At 38.1% G+C, this 15,851-nt stretch overlaps 1 protein-coding gene across 1 annotated transcript in view; it reads left to right on the top strand.

The window, feature by feature from the left end:
• Positions 1–15,851, top strand: part of LOC594490 (retinoblastoma-like protein 1) — a 34,262-nt gene that overhangs the window by 6,244 nt on the left and 12,167 nt on the right. Inside the window, exons 5-12 of the mRNA XM_030975160.1 lie at positions 3,767–3,892; positions 6,955–7,115; positions 8,158–8,222; positions 10,612–10,774; positions 11,186–11,434; positions 12,235–12,366; positions 12,856–12,938; positions 14,876–14,996. Coding sequence (XP_030831020.1) covers positions 3,767–3,892; positions 6,955–7,115; positions 8,158–8,222; positions 10,612–10,774; positions 11,186–11,434; positions 12,235–12,366; positions 12,856–12,938; positions 14,876–14,996 — 1,100 coding nt within the window. The remainder of the gene's footprint in view (positions 1–3,766; positions 3,893–6,954; positions 7,116–8,157; positions 8,223–10,611; positions 10,775–11,185; positions 11,435–12,234; positions 12,367–12,855; positions 12,939–14,875; positions 14,997–15,851) is intronic.

The raw sequence follows: 15,851 nt of genomic DNA, 5'->3' as shown, positions 1-15,851 counted from the left end.
GGCCAGAATCAGGCATCTGTTACGCGTTTAGTTTAAAACACGGTTGCGTCTTAGCTCACTTTTGTAGAATCACCGAAAAACGGCGATCACGATCGCCGATCGTAAACTCACAAAAAGATGCGTTTACAATTTGTAAACGCGTTTAAATGGGGTCAACGCACTGACCTCTAGTAGGTCTACGTAGCATGCACAGTGAAGGTTTGCGAATCCAGCTGGAAGACCAATTAAGGCCACACACGTAGAATTGCCTTGGGAGCCAGAGAAGTAAGCATGAACACTACATCGTGGAACTGCGATCACGATGAGCGTTTACGATGAGCGTTTCAGATCGCTCATTCTGCCTTCAAAATTTAAGCATGAACGCAGCCTAAGTCCATCACATTTTTTGTTTTCATGAACCGTAAATTATTTCTTTGAAATAAATATAAACATTTAAATATGGAGTACCCCCCCCCCCCCCCAGCATTATTTATGTTGTACCTCCACCATCTCCCCTGTGTGTGTGTGTAACTAACACTGTGCAAATTCAACCATGGGTCATAACTACAGGTATCTACCCGTAGCTACTATGTAGGTCTTACATGTACACTTAGTCAATCTGTCCAGCTGACCTTTTAACGACACTCAGAACCATTTGGCATGGTAATCTCATTTCCAGTATGACATTATTTTTTATTAAAGAGTAATCACTGGATGCATCAACTATTAAATTTTACATGTCAACTTACAAGAGGGATAGTGAATATCTTATTATTAGCCATTTCTACAATAAATTGTTGTTACATATTTTTGCTTTGGTAATGTTTTTTATGTAAATCACTTATTTAGTCAAAGAAATGATTGTAGCGACAGTAATGCAGCATTGTGCATTGCAATGTTTAGTTTTGTTTGTTAGCGGTGAGCCCACCTATGCTGTGGTATAATTTGCTCAATTTTTGTATATGAGTTATGTAGAGGTGTCGTTGTTGAGTGCTTTAAGCACTCGACTTGAAATGCAAAGGTCGTGGATTCGATCCCTGACATAGCACTCTTGTCTTTTGGCAAGGCATTTGTTGACATACCTGTATGCCACTCAATACCCAGGAGAGAAATGTGGGCCTGGTAGGAAGCCTTTGCGTTAGTAATTGCCATTTGCCCTCACGGTGGCCATATGGTAGGAATACTCCCCAGGGAGTGGAAATGGTGCACATTAAGAATGGATGAATCCGATGACTGGGTATTTATATCTGTAAAGTGCTTAGAGACGCTTTTGTACCAACTCTTTACAAAAATGGATTGGTTTAAAGTCTAAACAATTTTGCTGGCAGGCGGCATACAATATGATTTGCAATTTAAAAAATTTGCAATTTATTACTTTTTTGGGGAGGGGGCGGGGGGGGGGGGGGGAGGCAGGGGTTTCCTGCTGCATATCTGAACAGACCTTTTACAGTTGACCTCAAACCATTCTCTCTTACAATCCTATGTAGAGAGTAATGTTGTTGCTTACCTTCAAGTACACTAAATAATACAACATATTCTTAGTACAGATTCAATTTATACGTAAGAAATTAGGCTCTGTTTTATTCATTAAAAATCCCATTGAGTATATTGATTTGTTACTATGTGATGAAATCGTCAAGTGACCGACTACAATTGGTCAACTAAATGTTCTATACTAGAAATCCTCTTACCAATTAACCAATAGCAAGCAAGGTCTCATTGACCCCACATGTCAATAAACATCTATTGTGTGCTCTGATTGGTCTGTTGATCAATCACACACCTGAGTGGGCAGGTCCCATTGTGTGGCACGGTTCATTCATATGTAAATAATACTATCACGTTGTTTGCTGCGGCGGGCTTACTTGTTCATTGTGCGATAGAGAGATATGCTCCTCACAAGTTTGGACTTGCCAAACTTTAATGAGGTAGAGTATAGATACAAGATATCATATTCATATAATCACATGGTTCAATTCCATTCACCATACACCCATAGCAGGAATACATACTTGCTTCCCACTTGTGTGTTACTAGCCTAAAAGACCCCACATATTAAATATATGCACCATGTTGGATAACCTGAGATTATACATAATTTGGCAGAGGTATTATAATTTGAAGTTTTTCATTTTCAGAATATTATTACTTCAGTGGGAAGAATATTGTACATCTGGTTAATTACATTATTGCCATAAACTGTATAAATTTTTTTTAGGATTAAGATATGTGTCGGCCCTTGTGGGGAATACCATTTTCTTTTGCTTGTGGAAACTTGGAACATTTGTTTATCTGGTGAATTTGATTATTGATATTGTCTTCAGCTGTAGGATAAATGGATTAGAATTTGTGTTCTGGGGAATTCCATTTTGTTTTGCTGGTCAAAACTAGGAACATTTATTTATCTGGTAAATTTGATTGTCATCATCTGTTGATGAATGGGTTATAATTTGTGTCAAACCATTCAGGGGAATTCTAATTTCTTTTGCTGGTGGAAACTTGGAACATTTGTTTATCTGGGGAATTTGATTATTAATATTGTCTTCAGCTGAAGGATAAATTGATTAGAATTTCTGTTCTGGGGAATTCCATTTTCTTTTGCTGGTGGAAACTGTAAAATGTGTTTATGTGGTGAATTTGATTATTTTCTTCAGCTATAGATGAATGGATTAGAATTTGTGTCAAACCATTGAGGGGAATCATATTTTCTTCTGCTGGTCGAAACTTGGAACATTTGTTTATATGGTGCATTTGATTATTGTCATCAGCTGTTGATGAATGGATAAGAATCTGTGTCAAACCATTGTGGGGAATTCCATTTTCTTTTGCTGGTGGTAACTTGGAACATTTGTTTACTTTATCTGGTGAATTTTGATTATTAATATTGTCTTCAGCTGAAGGATAAATGGATTAGAATTTGTGTTCTGGGGAATTCCATTTTCTTTTGCTGGTGGAAACTGTAAAATTTGTTTATCTGGTGAATTTGATTATTGTCATCAGCTGTTGATGAATGGATAAGAATTTGTGTCAAACCATTGTGGGGAATTCCATTTTCTTCTGGAAACTTGGACCATTGGAGTCAATTTCACTGGGGTATATTAAAGCAGTTTGCTGAACTGGAATATTTGATCCTTGTTTCATATTACATGAAGATAGTGCCCTAGTGACTGACTGATGTTTCATATTGTACCATTTTTGGGTGTTTATATAGCGATTGTTGTTTTTATAAGTATGTGCATATTTTATATTTTTTCATGTGCAACTTTTGTGCATATTTTTGTTATTATATATAAAATTATAAATGATACTTTATTCATCAAGTTGATGTTCTGTATGTGAGGCAAATAAAGGGTGTAAAAAAATTAGAATGTAATGTTATGATTTTGTTTCCCTTTATGGTGAACATACACAGGCGTGGCTGTATTGGCAGATCTTGGTTTAATCCTCTTTTACCATTTTCCAGCCATCCGTGGTGGCCTGGTGAATTCATACCACCTCCTCCTCTATATCCTGGATCTCGTGTTCAGTCATACAAGTTCTTTTTATCTCTCACCTCCAATATATTCATAGTTTTCTTAGAACACACAATGAATATCAGTTTTTTAATTTAACCCTACTTTTTTCCTGCTCTCTTTCTCTCTCTACCAGGTAACTTTCCAGCCATCCAGCCATCTGGATCTCATGTTTAAGTCATACAAGTATATTTTTCTTAGAACATGCAATAGTTATCAGGTTTTTAACCCTACTTTTTCTTCCCTCTCTCTCTCTCTCTCTCTCTCTCTACCAGGTAACTTTCCAGCCATCAGCGACGACCTGGTGAATTCATACCATCTCCTCCTCTGTAGCCTGGATCTCATGTTCGCCAATGCGGTGCTGGCAAACAGGCGTGACCTCTTGAACCCTGAATTCCAAGGTAAGCTTGAAATAGGACCCGTCGCCTCAATATCCAGGGTTGCCCTGCCCTTTTTTCTCTTGACAATTTTTTTGTAATGCAACTTTATTTTCTTGTTTTTCTCTTTTTGAGAGGGGTGGGTTGTAAGAATGAAAGATTGACATTGTTCTTTTGTTTTGAGTCTTTTTTTAAAATTGTCCCCTTTTTTATGCCTCCGCCACCGAAGGTGGTGCCGGAGGCATCATGTTTTCGGGTTGTCCGTCCGTACGTCCGTACGTCTGTACGTCCGTCCGTACGTCCGTCCGTACGTCCGTCCCGTTTGACCGTTATCACAATATCTCAAGAACCATTTAAGATTTAAACTTAAGACTCGGGAATAGTATTTATCACCATAGGAAGACGATCTGATTAGATTTTGGAGTACGTAGGTCAAAGGTCACAGGTCACAGAGGTCAACTTATGAAATTCCTTGTATTGAGTTTGTTAGCGCGATATCTCAAGAACCATTTGAGATTTAAACTTCAAACTTAAGGATAGTATGTATCACCATAGGAAGACGATCTGATTAGATTTTGGAGCACGTATGTCAAAGGTCAAGGGTCACAGAGGTCAACTTATGAAATTCCATACATTGAGATTGTTATCATGATATCTCAAGAACCACTGGAGATTTAAACTTCAAACTTAAGGATAGTATGTATCACCATAGGAAGACGATCTGATTAGATTTTGGAGCACGTAGGTCAAAGGTCAAGGGTCACAGAGGTCAACTTATGAAATTCCATACATTGAGATTGTTATCATAATATCTCAAGAACCACTGGAGATTTAAACTTCAAACTTAATGATAGTGTGTATCACCATAGGAAGACAATCTGATTAGATTTTGGAGCACGTATGTCAAAGGTCAAGGGTCACAGAGGTCAACTTATGAAATTCCATACATTGAGATTGTTATCATGATATCTCAAGAACCACTGGAGATTTAAACTTCAAACTTAATGATAGTGTGTATCACCATAGGAAGACAATCTGATTAGATTTTGGAGCACGTAGGTCAAAGGTCACAGGTCACAGAGGTCAACTTATGAAATTCCTTGTATTGAGTTTGTTAGCGCGATATCTCAAGAACCATTTGAGATTTAAACTTCAAACTTAAGGATAGTATGTATCACCATAGGAAGACGATCTGATTAGATTTTGGAGCACGTATGTCAAAGGTCAAGGGTCACAGAGGTCAACTTATGAAATTCCATACATTGAGATTGTTATCATGATATCTCAAGAACCACTGGAGATTTAAACTTCAAACTTAGTGATAGTGTGTATCACTATAGGAAAACAATCTGATTACATTTTGGAGCACGTAGGTCAAAGGTCAAGGGTCACAGAGGTCAACTTATGAAATTCCATACATTGAGATTGTTATCATAATATCTCAAGAACCACTGGAGATTTAAACTTCAAACTTAATGATAGTGTGTATCACCATAGGAAGACAATCTGATTAGATTTTGGAGCACGTAGGTCAAAGGTCAAGGGTCACAGAGGTCAACTTATGAAATTCCATACATTGAGATTGTTATCATGATATCTCAAGAACCACTGGAGATTTAAACTCCAAACTTGTTTAAATTGCTCTATGGCGGAGGCATCATTTTCGACTGCGCGCAGTCAAAATTCCATCTAGTTTTTTTCTTTTTTTCTTCTTTTATATTTTATAGATTATGCATTTATTCAATATGGCCTAAATATGGTCTAATTCCATCGCTCAAATGCCAGTTTCTTAGACTCACTGCTAGTAATATTAGGTGTGAAACAACCATTTGTTTGGCACTTTTTGGCACTTTTACTAATGTCGCATGCATTGTTGTAATGCTTTGGAGATCATTCAATTTTTATGCAGCTGTGATTCTCTAATTCTTTACAACAGCTGCGAATCTCGACAATCACACGTTAATGCCTCCTAAGCTGTAACTGCAATGCATAAGTAAAAGCTACAAAGTGTAAAGAGTATCTAATGCAGCCTATTTCATGCAGTGACTTTTTAAATTTTGACCTCTGTCGTGTAACCGATCCCGCCCGATTCAAACCCCTCTGAGCATATTTTCAGTGAACCAGAGTATACTCTTTCTTTTTAATTTCATGGTCTAAAAATAGTTCTCTCATTCTGAGCGGAGATATTTATTGCAGATCTGATTAGTTTTAGTAGTAATGTGATACAGATCATGAATCTCTATCTTCTACATGTAGGCCTATGCCATTGAGTTTGGGTTAAATAAGCCATGTATAATAATAATAATAATAATAGGGTCAGCATTTTGTGGTTCACCTCAATAACTTTTGATTCAGAGTCCTAAGAAATATGCAAAATACAGTAGAAAGATGGAAATTTTCTTCACACACTGTAACCGTTTCCGCTCCATGACTATATTACGTTTGCCGCTAGGAATTAAAAAAACAAAAGTAAGCTCTAAAATCCTTTAATTGGCAACACGTGAGATATTATTGTTGCCAATTTGAAGAACATTATGTATCTTAACCCAATTTCTTGGCGGATAGTGTGTAAACTAGAACATTTGCACAATGACAAATTTTTACTTTGTTTTTGGTGAAATATATAACCTACACCTGTACGTCACTGAAAATGTCAGAAGTTTAAAAGTAAAAAGAGAAACTGACCTTATTGGAATGTGTGAATGATGAACATGGGGTCAAAGTTCATCTATTTTTCAATGTTAAGACCTCCTGCAGAGTAACCATTATTTATAGGAACCCAACAGTTTCAATATTCTTTCATGCTACTAAAATGTGATCTCTGTTTGGCGCTAGAAGGGCTGTAACTCTGTGTTAACACAATGTATAGAGTTGTTCCCTTCTGGCTCCAAACAGACAAAAATAATTTCACAAAACTGTAAATTTTCCCATTTTCATTGAAATACATCAACATTGATCAGCCCTGACATATTTTCCTCCTGTTCATGAACTACATGTATTGACACTTTTATGTCCTTTCTCTCCCCTCCCCTCCTTTTCTCTCCCCTCCTTTTCTCTTCCCCTCCCCTCCTTTCCCCCCTCCCCAGGCCTCCCAGAGGGCTACACAAGCCGTGACTACAGGGTCCCATCGGAGGCCCCCTGCATCATAGACAAGCTGTGTGAGGTCCACGACGGGCTGGTCCTGGAGGCAAAGTCTATAAATGAGCACTATTGGAAGCCTCATATACAGAAACTCATAGACGACGAGGTAGGAACTTGGATTTGTCTTAAAATTAGACTTCTGACTGGGGGGGGGGGGGGTGTTTCACAAAGATCCTAAGTCGAACTTAACTCTAAGTTCGACTTAAAAATTATGGAGAGCCATTTGTTGCCTTAAAATAAAATATATTGAAAAGAGCATATTCAAGTATTTTAGACTTTTCATAAATTCCACATCAAGAACATGAAGTCTCCCTTGATAATAGAAATTATGAATGATTTGAATCAACATTTTATGCCTTTTAAAAGAACTTGTGCAAAATAGTTTCATAGATGCTAACAGCTTTCCATAATTGTTAAGTCCAACTTAGAGATAAGTTCAACTTAAGATCTTTGTGAAACACCTCCAGGTGTTGAATGAAATTTTCAATTTGTGAAACTGTTTGCTGTGGCCCAAGGAGAAGTTTTATGTGGTGTAGAAATGGAAGCTTTTATTTGGCAAGAAATATTTGTTTTGCTAACGCAAACAGATAAAATTCAAATTTAATGTCGCCTTTGACCCGTATTCTTCTGAAATTCAAAACCGATCCTGGGCTTGAGCTCATGTTGAAAATCTAGCTTGTGATCTTAAACCACATATATGATTAAAAAGACAAAAAGCTAGATTTAAATACCCTTTTTCTGCAAGTATGTGCTATTTATTTTTCATCTATATTTATTAGATACATGTGGGTGTACCTGTATGTTCATGATATGTTATTGCAATTTGATAAATGTTTTACCATTAAAATTTTTTGAAGGATAAAATCATAAATCCTTTTGAAAATGTATGAACAGAATCAAGATTTCAGGAAGTTACTAGTACTGGTAGTATCAATATCATACGTCATTGCTCTGCATATCTATCTCTCTCTCTCTCTCTCTCCTGTCAAAATGTCACTTTCTATATATATATATATATATTTTATAAATACTTTTTAAAATCTGACTCATCATTATATATATTCTCCTACCACCCCCCTTTCTCTTCCACTCTTTTCTCTCTTTTTCCCCCCTCTCTCTTTCCTCTCTATATATTATTTGTCTTGCAGGATTTGGAAGGGAACCTTGAGAAGCTATCCAACATACTGGATACCAATAACTTTGAATCAAACAAGTAAGTAATATATTTTTTTAATAATTTGTGTTGATGTGAATAATAATTCATTTGAATTTCCTCTTGTCACTCTCTTATTATTGTTTTTTTAATTTGAGAAAAATTGTTTTCCCCACAAAGTTTGCGGAACAAGATATGAATTTTATAAAAAGGGTCATTATTACCATAGACGTAATAGAAATGGACTTTTGACGGCAAGAGTAGTAAAAGTAATGATAGCTACCACCTGTTCTTATGTCTTACTTTCTTCTATGTTTTAAGTCTGACCGCAACGCTGCGGGCATGTTTTGATAAGCTCCGATAAGGGTCCTTTGGTCCTATGAGATCCACCGGGATTTTGCCGACCTCTATCGGCCAAGTCGCTTCGCACTGACCAATGCTTCCCACGATTTGCGCTTCTCATTTCATGAATGAATCGTGACAGGAGAGCCTTCTGCCCATGCGCAGCTAAATACTACGTCAATAGTGCCCCGGATGTAAACATGAGGTTTACGTCCTGTTCATGCTCGCCAATCTGTAAAAAAAGCCGTTGAAATCGGTGATTTCTTAGATTTTTTACGAATTTGTGTTGGTGTGTAGCAAACTCATATAAGCAAGGAAAGTCACCACAAGAGCTTACAAAATACAGTTTAAAAAGTGTTTTTTTCTCCTGTTTCCGTTAATTTCTCTGTGAAACCAACGACAGTGTCGTGATCACAAATCCTTCGTTTGTCAAATACAATCATTCGTTATTTGTTGCGTTTGCGTGCGTTTTTTTTATAGGCATTGGAAGAATGGGGTTGTTTTCGTGAGTGCTCAGAAAATCTGTGGTAATGCGTGACTTCTTCGCATCATGACCACTAAATTGCCGTGCCTTTGTCTAATCCAAATTGCACACGTAGTCCCATTGATAGAGATCGGCGGGTGCATGTTTTTTTCAAGTTATATTTTGGACTTGTTAATCCGAGAGTGACTGCTTTTTTTTTCTTCCCTCAGATTTTATCTTATTTTATCTTGATGTAGATTCTAGGCCTACTATATGTGTACGTTTTTTTTGAGAATCTAGGAATTAGGATAAATATCTGTGTCCGTAAATTTGGGAATTGACCATTGCAAAATATTCAACATTTCCGTCGTCTGCTATGTCGATATATGGACTGCCCATCATAATCATAAAGTTCTTCCTTATTTATGTCATCTAATGATAATCCTGCCCTTCTAATTACTTTATAAACAACACATGGCTCATGAGTACGAGAAAAATATGTATTATGGAACAATACACACATCGAAATAAATAATAATTGTTAGTATAAATACAACGCTGAAAACAATAACAATAATATCGTCAGGCACAAAGACGAAAACATGTTCGCTACGACCGCATGGCGGAGAGCACTCATACTATTTAACACTAGGTTCTCAACGATTTGAAGGAGCAGCGAACAACCCCAAATCGCGAGCTTGCTGTTGCGATTATGAAAGATTGCGCAAGTGATCGCATCCAGCTGTCGGGTTGCGGTGGGACCACCGCTGGGTTTTTGCATCGGCGCGAAATTTAAACCTTGCCGGTGGAACTCATAGGATCAAAGAAACTGCTTCGTCGATAGTCCATTGTATTACGTCTATGTTATTACGGTACCAAGTTTAAGACTAAATTGATGTACTCAAGCCCTGTGGGAGGGCGTTAATCCTCATTTCTTAAGTTCCTTGGTTAATATTATGTGAAAAGGAATGAAAAATAAATTTGCTCTGTATTGAGCTACTACATTACATTATTATATTTATAGCCACAGATCCCCTATTTTCCTATCTTCCAGCTTATACTTGCATCCTTAGCAGGTGTCAGGTAAAAATGGAAACATTATCATTTTAAATTTGTACAAACTCAAAAACTATACACCTTGTTTGTTTGATTTCTGTGAAATGTTGGGACATGATAACAAAAAATGGTGTGTAGCCCATTCATTGAATCTATTGCAAAAAGAATGCAAAATGTATGAGGACATTGGTTCAGCAATATTAACAAAGTTATGCATGCATTCATCGTATCCATAGCAAGAGCATATTGAAAGAAGTACAAAGATTATGTCCGAACAATTACTGAAAAACTTGCATGATCTTTCCATTGTACCCATCGCAAAATTATATTATTGCAAGAAATATGAGGATATAAATACTGACAACTCTATGTGCAGAGCTACCAAGTGTCACGCATTAGGCGTGACGTCACGCATTTCGAGGGTCTGGAAATGGTCTCACGCACAACGCGCGCGCTAGATTTTGAAAAATCGCTAAACCTTATACAGTGTACGTCTGTTCGCCCGCGCGTTTGCCCGACGAATCATACAAATGCCACGCATCGCTGATCTTTGAACTTGGCATCTCTGTATGTGTTGTCTGTCCATAGCAAAAGCATCTGCAAAAATTACGAGGAGTATGTTCTAACGATCGGTGACTTTGACGAGAGGATTTTCCTTGATAAGGATGCTGACGAGGAGATCGGTACACCATCAAAGTCTGCTGCCCTCAGGGAGACGGAGGAGGCCATGAGGAAACCTACAGGCCAAAAGGTAACTCCTAAGCCCCCTGCCCGCAATATTGATTGAATTTTTTTAAATGATATGAGCCAGTTCAGAGAGACTATCTGTGCATGGGCAGGTGAAGGTTTTCTGTACAAAACTTTAAGACCCATCAAGATGAATGCTAAACACATGAAAATTGCAGACGATCAAGGTTAACACAAAAACCTAATTGATGCATCATATAGGATAAAATGTTGAATATGTGCTTAAATAAACATTACCCATTTCAAGAATTATGTTTTTGAATATATATATATTTAGAAGTGGGAGGAATATGCATGTAAAAGAAGAACCTGCATTTGACATTATTAGCCCAATCGCCGTCGATGAAAATGTACATGTACGTAAAGAGGGTATTCTTATGACTATTCTCCTCGTTGGTCATCCCATCTTCTCCAGACCAAGGACCTCTGTCCACCCACGCCACTGACCAACAGGCGCTACCTCAAGGAGAAGGACCCCGAGATCACCCCAGTGTCCACTGCCACCCAAGCGGTCAGCAAGCTCCAGGCCCTGCTGACCGGACGTAAGGTGGAGGCCAGCGAGCTTCTGGAGGGTATCTTCAAGGACTGTTCAGAGAATCCTGCAGAAGGAATCGCCAGTAGAGTCAAGGAGATGGGAGAGATCTTCTGCCAAAAGTACACACAGGTAAGTAGGAAGATCTTGTACAGTCCAAAGGCAGGGTTCCTCACTCACAGCTTTTGGAAGGGAGTCCAGGGACCCGTTTCACAAATTTTTTCAATGAAAAATGACAATGAGTGACAAATCTGCTGATAACCAATCAGAAGCAAGGATTTCACTAGCTTATAACAAAAATTGTCATTTGTCACTGATGACAAGTTTGCTGAAATGGGGCCCTGATTGAACTTGTTAACAATCTGTATGCATGAGCCCTATGTAAGAACTTTAACATCTTGAGTTTCCCGACTTGGGCACCAATGTGTCCTGGGCGCCTGTTAGTGTCGAGCCATGCCAAAGGGTTTAAGGGTTAGTTACCTTATGTATACTGTAGTAAAATAGGGGGGGGGGCAGTGAGGTTTTGGAGGGTATATTCATGGAGTGTTCAGGGAACCCTGCAGAAGGGATCACCCGTAGGTTTGTAGCCTTTCCATTGAATCGATTGCGAAAAGAATGCAAAATGTATGAGGACATTGGCTCAGCAATATTAACAAAGTTATGCGTGCATTCATCGTATCCATAGCAAGAGCATATGAAAGAAGTACAAAGATTATGTCCTAACAATTACTGAAAAACTTGTGCATAATCTTTTCATTGTAAAATGTGAGCAAAGTGAATTTTCCATTGGACAAATAAAAATGAAATTGAAATACTACATATCTCCATTTCAATTTCTAGGCAATCATCATCACGGTCATCAGCACAATCCTTGCCCTCTTTGTTTAAAATGAATCTGTCTAAAACATGATTTTTCCATTTTCTTACCCTAGGCACTGGATGAAGGAAACGCCGGATCACCACAAGACTTTGCCAAGCGAAGATTAAAACTGGCCGAGAATCTCTATTACAAAGTCCTTGAGAACATCATGTTAGCAGAGAAGAGGAGATTAAAGAATCTCACAGTAAGTCTTAGATTTCACGACCCCCCTCCCCCTTCCTCCCCAAAAAATTGAGGAAGATTTTTGTTAATAAAGTGGACATTATTGTGTTCAACAGATCCAGTTGATTCAATTATATTGCAATTCGATGATATCGGTTGCGAATCTACTAAAAGATATGAGATTGCAATTTTTGGATTGATTTGAGCACTTGCAATCAATCCAAATCATTCACAACTCTATATGGCAGGGCTCATGAATGCAGAATAATTATTTGATTTTAACTTTCCAAAATTTTATGTGTTTCCTAATCTTTTTCTAAACAATGATAATAAGTACCTGTAGGTTTATTTTGGCGTCAGTGCATTAGTGTGACTGAAAAAAGATCAATTTAAATGTGTATAAATTTGTTGAGCGATTCTTGGTGTTGCATGATTATTTCTTTTCTAACGGAATTTAATATATGAAGGCAAATATTGAATTTCATCTTTTTTTTCCTTTGTTGGATAACAGCATCTGTTGGAGCATGAGCTTTTCCACCGATCTCTCTTTGCCTGCTGTTTGGAAGTTGTCATATTCGCCTACAACTCTCAGAGGTGAGAACATCTTTGATAAACTTTGATAAACCTGTTAAAGGGGTGTAGCATGGCAAATGGACTTAATCAACGGTCAGCGCGAGCTAGCGTTCGCGGAACTTACCGAAGTCCGATAATACCCGATTGGCCCAGAGTCAGGCCACGGGAATGACACATAGTCTTGTCATGCCTACATCCCCTTTAAATGCAGTCTATAAGAAGAATTGTGGAACTGAGAAATCTTTTCTTCAGAATCGTGACTTGAGGTTAAGGTTAATAATGCTGCATGCAGATATTGTCATTTTCATTATTTTCTCACGTCCAGAGCACCCCGTCTTATAAAGAGTTAATATTCATCGCGACTTATTTGCGATTTATATCAACGGCAACTATGTTCGTAAGATATAGGAGACTGTAATCTTGTGATTGATCAGAATCTGTCGCAACTCTAAGATTGGTGCTGAGAAATTTTATTTGTGGAAATGATGGGGATCCTTTCTATTGATTGATATTGCTATTCATCTGCCGTCTGCCCCTCATCTCATTTTTATGCCTCCGTTACGAAGTAGCCGGAGGCATTATGTTTTCGGGTTGTCCGTCCGTCCGTCCGTCTGTACGTACGTACGTCCCGTTCTCGTGATCGCGTTATCTGAAGAACTGATTGATGGATTCCTGCCAAACTTTGGTCATGTATGTATCTTGCAGAGCCGATGAACTGATTAGATTTTGGGGTTACGAGGTCAGAGGTCAAAGGTCACAGGGCTCATTATGTATGCAAAAACAGCTCGTGATCGCGTTATCTGAAGAACCGATTGACTGATTCCTGCCAAACTTTGGTCATGTATGTATCTTGCAGAGTCAAAGAACTGATTAGATTTTGGGGTCATGAGGTTAAAGGTCAAAGGTCACAGGGCTCATTATGTATGCAAAAACAGCTCGTGATTGCGTTATCTCAAGAACCGAGTGAGGGATTGCTGCCAAACTTAGGTCATGTATGTTACTTGCAAAACCGATGAAGTGATTAGATTTTGGGGTCACGAGGTCAAAGGTCAAAGGCCACAGCGCACATTATGCATGCAAAAACAGCTCGTGATTGCATTATCTCAAGAACCGATTGATCGATTGCTGCTAAATTTAGGTCATGTATGTTACTTGCAGAGCAGATGAACTGATTAGATTTTGGGGTTACGAGGTCAAAGGTCAAAGGCCACAATGCACATTATGTATGCAAAAACAGCTCGTGATCGCGTTCTCAAGAACCGATTGATGGATTCCTGCCAAAATTAGGTCATGTATGTTACTGTTCATAAGGTCAAAAGTCAAAGGTCATGGGCTCATTATGTATGCAGAAATAGCTTGTGAACACATTCTCATTAGAACTGACAGATGGATTACTATTTAACTCAGGACATCTTGCAGAGCCAATGAACTGAGTAGATTTTAGGGTCATGAGGTCAAAGATCAAAGGGTCATATATGTATATGAGAAATTGCTTGTAATCATGATATTCTGAGAACCTGTTAATGGATTACAATTGAACTTGAATTCGAAAAATGTGTTCTGTTTTGGTTTGTAAAATTGCTCTATGACGGAGGCATCATTTTCGACTGCGCGCAGTCGAATTCCATCTAGTAATGTTTCAAGAATAGCTCTAGGTTTGTTCTATAAATTCATTTTTAGTATACGGCACCACAGGGAAATAAAATTGATGAGACGTTAAGATGAATTGTCACAAGCTGATAGATACCATAGATTGTGAATAGTGTAACAGTCATATTTGTAATAATACGTCGATCCTCCCTAATATTGCGTGGGCTGCCTCAAAAATACAAGTAGCTTTAGGATCAAGTTTGTGTTTTCCAAATGTTTAATAAAACCCTTATGGTGTTTTTTTCTTCTTAAGCCATGTATTGCTCAGTAACTTATGTTCTTAATGGTTGATATCTTGCTTCCTTCAGGACGTTTCCATGGATACTGGAAGCCTTTGAGATCCCTGCATTCCATTTCTACAAGGTCATTGAACTCATCCTCAGGGCTGAAGAAGGGCTCTCGAGGGACATCGTCAAGCATCTCAACTTTGTAAGTTTTACAGCCTTTTCACACGGGGGTAAAATTCTTTAAAGCTGATTAGTTTTAAGAGCTTTAAACTAATCAGCTTTAGATACATCATCTTGGTGCGGTCGTTCGAGATTCACTGCTCTTTAAACACTCAGTAGGTCCATTGCGCAGTTACGAGCAGTGACTCGCTGCTCGTAAATGCGCAATGGCCCTACCGAGCGTTTAAAGAGCAGTTCCCGGTCTTAGCTCCGCCCAGTTAAAGACGTATATCCGTTCACACACAAAGAGTCTTGTTCTTTAGATACGATAAATTTTACCCCTGTGTGATAATGCTCTTATTTGAATTCAGCAAAAGACAAAGTTCTTGAATTTACTTACTTTTATGGGAATTGAATTCTTTGTCACTACCAGTACATGAATAAAGAAGTACTTTTAGAAGTTGAAATTCACCTTCACCTTTCGGGTTTTTTACCCAATAGCAGGTTTTGTCAATTATGACCAATGCTCAGTAATGTAATGCTCTGCGTTTTCCAGCCATCCCCCATATGGTAAAGTCATTATCTTACATTTCCCTTACCCGAAGACATTCCGAGAGACTAGAGAGTATTTCTCTATGAGACCACAGGTTTGGTGGGTGCAGACTAGTACAACCAATAGCAGTATTTGCACCAAGTCTGGTGTAGCGAATTATGACCTTCTTCACATGGAAACTGATGACCATCTTCCTTTAAAGATAAACTTGAGTTCTGGTAAAAAAAGAAAATGAATTCTCACAGAATCTAACGAAACTTACACTGAATGTTCAAGATTACAAATAAATGTCATTGGCCAAACAATTTTGGAAGAAAATGTAAACTGGCTGAGTAATGAGCATAG

This window comes from Strongylocentrotus purpuratus, unplaced genomic scaffold, assembly GCF_000002235.5.
Source record: "Strongylocentrotus purpuratus isolate Spur 01 unplaced genomic scaffold, Spur_5.0 spur5_scaffold_8, whole genome shotgun sequence".
In the NCBI taxonomy this organism is placed as follows: Eukaryota; Metazoa; Echinodermata; class Echinoidea; order Camarodonta; family Strongylocentrotidae; genus Strongylocentrotus; species Strongylocentrotus purpuratus.
This window is presented reverse-complemented; position numbering and strand designations above follow the sequence as displayed.